The sequence below is a fragment of the Centropristis striata genome, chromosome 4 (genome assembly GCF_030273125.1).
Source record: "Centropristis striata isolate RG_2023a ecotype Rhode Island chromosome 4, C.striata_1.0, whole genome shotgun sequence".
In the NCBI taxonomy this organism is placed as follows: Eukaryota; Metazoa; Chordata; class Actinopteri; order Perciformes; family Serranidae; genus Centropristis; species Centropristis striata.
This window is the reverse complement of record NC_081520.1, coordinates 16,641,509-16,646,449: the sequence shown is the minus strand read 5'-3', so window position 1 is coordinate 16,646,449 and position 4,941 is coordinate 16,641,509. Positions and strand designations below refer to the sequence as shown.

At 36.2% G+C, this 4,941-nt stretch overlaps 1 protein-coding gene across 1 annotated transcript; it reads right to left on the bottom strand.

The window, feature by feature from the left end:
• Positions 1-325: 325 nt before the first annotated feature.
• On the bottom strand, positions 326-2,383 carry opa3 (outer mitochondrial membrane lipid metabolism regulator OPA3). The gene is made up of 2 exons (XM_059330924.1): positions 2,199-2,383; positions 326-1,243 (listed from the first exon to the last, which is right to left on the bottom strand). The coding sequence occupies exons 1-2, from the start codon at positions 2,338-2,340 to the stop codon at positions 915-917; spliced, it is 471 nt and encodes a 156-aa protein (XP_059186907.1). The 5' UTR covers positions 2,341-2,383; the 3' UTR covers positions 326-914.
• Between the last annotated feature and the right edge of the window lie 2,558 nt (positions 2,384-4,941).

Sequence of the window (4,941 nt, the reverse complement as noted above, 5' to 3'; positions counted from 1 at the left end):
AGTTTAATGCAAAAATGGTTCCAGCTTCTCAAATGTAAGGAGTTGCTGCCATTTCATATAATATAATAATATATTATATATAATAATATATTATATAATATATTATATATAATAATATATTTATTAATTTTACTATGGGGCCATCATACCACAGTGTTGTATTAGTACTTTTGCCTTAGTACAGGGTTTGTATTCTGCGTCCATCTCTGCTTGCAAAATGACTGAGTCTCTATTGACAGACAGCAAACCATTTTATTTTACACTATATCCTTTTACAGTTGTCATCACATCCAGTGTACATGAACCATAAAAGTGATTTACAGTGTTAAATACAACATGACACATCCATTAAACTGTAGGGGCAGAGTCTCACACTCCTAAAAATAATCCAGTAATATGTCCCAATGTTTGCTTTTGATTTCTTTTTGTTGGCCTTCAATCAAGTGCACAAAATGTTGCTCATTTTTGCACATTATTAATATATAATCTTGAGTCATTCGCAATCCAAGCATGAAATAAAGCCTGATCAAAGATTCCTAAATGATTAAGGTTATTGAGGCTCATTGAAATAAAAATGAATATGCTGGCGCTGTTACAAAATATATTAACTTCAAGGATGCCATTGCATTTTATTGTAAATCTTTATAGACAGTCAACTTTACAATGAACATGCAAGATCAACCATAGAAATGCACTATGAATATCATAGCAATCTCTTCTTTTTTTTCAACTAGTTGCTCAAAAAATGAGCAAATAATAGCATCCAAATCCACAGCGCACTGAAATGCAATATTTCCACCTCTTTCACCAGGCTCAAAGGGCCGGAGACGGAGTGTGAAGCAGGATCGTTACCAGGCTGTACATGTGGCAGTACTATGATCTTTCACACCCAGACCAACAAACACCTGATTTAATCACTTTTTGGAGGCAACAGGAAATGACACCAACTGCCTGTTGATCTCTCTCAGCTGAGCATCTAGAGTCTCTGTTGTTATTGACAGCTCAGCCAGCTGAGTCTGTAGGCTATTGATGGTCTCGTTTAGCTCGTCTTCTTTACGGCGAGAGTTTGCAGCCTGCCTGCTGTACTCCAGCACCATGCATCCACCGCCGATGAGGAAGATGATTGCCTCTCCCAGCAGCTCTGCACCCAGCTCTGCAGCCGAGTCCTCATTCAGGGGCTTTATGGTGGCACCCCGAAAGCCCATGATCCGCATCTTTGTTCTCATCTCAATCCAGTGGTAAACTGTGAGGACAAACACAATATAGAGACTCTCAATATGATCTTTGGCTGTTGCTCACATTTGGTAGATAAAACACAATGCAGTATCTATAATGTTGTTTTAAAAGTGTTTAAAAATTCTATTCAAAGATTTGTGTAATTTATAATTATTATGATAAAGTAATGTTATATTTTAGATAAGAATAGATAATAATTTCCCTATCAAATAAACTTATACTTTTTATTATTCTTGTCTTCACTATTCAACACAATGAAGAAACACAAGACTACACTGTATCACAGTATTATTTCTCTGAAATAAAGCAAAATTGATGTCTAAAACTTTGTCAGAAGATAAAACAGACATCAAGGAGTTCGTTTTTAGTTATAACTCAATTTCGACCAAAAATGTAGTTACTGTAGTTAGGCTTTGCAAGGCAGCAGATACCAATTATAAAGCAGTATAGTATGGTAATAAAAATACAATAAACAATGTTATTTTTGCTAACAATGGCTGTCATAAAGACTGCACTCTTGTTTCATTTTCTGTTTCATTTGTGTTAATAGTGTAAATGTTTTTCAATAAATGGTAACCACCACTCAGAAACACGTTTTCAGATTAGAAAAAAAAAACTGTTTATATAATCAGCTCTACCTTACTGTGGCAGTGTTAAAGTGCCATACAGTGTCTAAACCATAGATATCTATGGTCTAAACAACAACAACAGAGCATTAGCTGGTCAAAAGCTATTCAGTGCTGTCCTGAAAGGCTTCATACAACCTGCTCAATGACACAAAAGACCCGCCCTATTCGAGCATTCCTGGCTGCTATTGGTCAATCATATAAACCGATAACAATGATTGGTTAAGAGGTCTTGCAATCTACAATCTGATTGGTCCTCCTCGCTTTACTCCTGGTCCGGGTGTCTGACACTGCAATCTATAGCGGTCATCGCTAGCCGTTAGCTCGGTAACTCACTCTGCGCAGGGGGCAGACAGATGTAGGTCTTAAAGAACTCGCTCCTCCGGGCTCCGGCCTTTATCCGGTTCGCTACCGGCTTGCTCATCTGCCTCACTCCGAGGTAGAGGAGCTTGGCGATGGGGAAGGCACCGACAACCATCTTGGCGGAAATACTCCACCAGCGAGCGTCGGGCGGGTCACGTAGTAGAGATGACGCAATGACGTTATATGATTGACAGTCGTTAAGCCGCCCACGTGTTTATGACGTCAGCAGTTCAGGACAACAGTATTATATTCGCTTCTCTCTTTTTTTTAGCAATGTCAAGTTCACAAAAGTACTTTTTATAATAGGAAACTATTTTTTAATTTAATTATTTTATTTTATTATTATACATGAAATACCACACAAATGATCAATCAATGAGACTTTATTTGTATGGCACTTTTCATTCAAGAGAGATGTAACACAAAGTGCTTTACATAACAAAGGAGAAAGTAATAACAGTAATAATAATAATAACAAAACATAGAAACAAGCAAACAAAAAAATATCTAATCTAAAAATGATTCAAGTAAAAGCCAAATTAAAAAAATAAGTCTTAAGTTTGCTCTTAAAAATGATAGCATTCTCTGAACTGATTAACCTTTTTTTAAATAGCTACTTTATTTACCACTCAACCCTTGACATATTTGAATTTTTCTTGTTATTCCACAATTTTGCAATATATATATTTTTTAAAACCCCACCCACATGTGCAAGTTAGGAGGCCAATCCTTCAGTGAATGACTCACCTTTTAATTAATGTGTACTTACGCCAGTCGAGAGAACCAGGTAGACATTGACGTTTTAATTGGAAGAGGTCCATTTGATTTCACAATCAGTGATGTAGTGATACTGTACCAAAATATTGGGTAATGTTTTATCTTTGTCTTATTTCAACAACACCAGCATTAATAAGATGTAGGCTGTGGTGAAGTGTATAGTGTGACACAGGGCTATGAGTGAAAGTGCTTCAAGTCATGCAAAAATGTTACTGAAGTAAAAGTGCAAAAGTATTAAAACTTTGAAAATAAATTCAATGTACAAAATTAAAACTACTGAATATGCAGAACGTCTACTGAATTATAATTATTGATCCATTAATGTGTAGCCTACATTATTTTAATGTTGGTAAGTAAGGGTGTATTTTATTTTATCTTTTAATATATGTACTGCCAGGTAGCTTGTTAATGTCACCAATAGATCAATAAAGTTTTATCCTAATCAATAACAGTACATCATAAAAAAAAAAATGAAATTATATTTTGTATTATTTTTACCCTGTAAAGGTCCAAAAAAAGTATAATATTTACCAATTAACTGCAGTGGAGTCAATATATAAATAAGCAGAAAATGTAAATTATCTTTTGAATAAAATCCCTTTTTGTATCACTACCCTTGTAATGCACAACAAGGGTAAAAAATTACCCGTATTCATTTTCAATGTTATTTCATGTATGGCTGAGTGTTTCTATGATACATCTTTGAAATAAATGTAAATGTAATCATTAATTATTCCAAGTATTCAGTACATATCTTATTTTTGTTTTGCACAAATCAACATTTTTATGTTTTCTTTTCTTACTTTATGAACAAGCACAGCTTTTGTATTTCTACATCAAGCTTGGTCAGAAATAATCCACATGCATTTATTGAACCTGTGAAATCTGTTTGTTTTCAAGTAGGAACATATTTTCAACTATTTACCTGGCAGACATTTCATAGCTCAGCACAAATCCCTTTACACATCTGATACTTGAAAGCAGGGCCGGTTCTAGGCAGCATATATGAGGGGGCAGTCAGAAATGTGAAGGGGGGCATCATGTGTACACATCATGCTCCAGCACTTTTTTTCAGTGCTTATAGTAACGATGCTTTCTTCATTGAAAGGGGTCTATGTGTCCAACAACAACCTGGAGAAGTGGATTACACTTTGTCAGATCTTCAGACCTGTCCAGGTGTCCCACCTGAAGACTAGGCTCCTGCTGGTGTAGCTCTTAAGGTCACTAAGGCATGCAAACCCCCTGACCACAATAAGGTGGAATCCCTCAGGAATAAAAATAAAATAAAACAGCCTTCATCCAGATTTCAACCAACAATCGTGTATCTTGTGTCCCTTTTTCAGCGAATTTTTCCGCTACTGCAGATCATTTTGTCAAATTGTAATGTATGTTAATTTTGTGAGTATATTAAAATGTGCTTTCTCAACTTCTAAAATTTTGATTTGAGGGGGCAAGACATTTATTTAAGGGGGCTCGGCCCCCTCTTGCCCCTGCGTAGAGCCGGCCTTGCTTGAAAGGGCTTGTTCTAACGTGAAATCAACTAATTTCCTTTTACCGTAACATTATTTTCAAAAAGTTGCATCGTATTTATTACAGTAAAGTTCTGGCAACCACAGCTGCCGGTTTGTTTTTGTTTGTTTTTTTTTACCGTAAAAAAAACAGTTTTTTTTTGTTTTTTTTTACAGTGCAGTACTCGAGTAAATGTAGCATGCTTTCGTGTTACTTTGTGACATCACCACTGATTATAACTGCGGTTTGATGTGTCTGAAATGTATTTATGCAACATGTTCTTAAGACGCCAATAAAAAGTGTCATGTCAGACGCGGAGGTTCACCTGCAGCCAGCTGTGGCAGGAACACCTGGCTCGGGTTACAGCAGCAGCGCAGAGCCAGAGGGGCTGGACTCTGAGCCAAAATAACTCCGCTCGGTACGCAGCGAT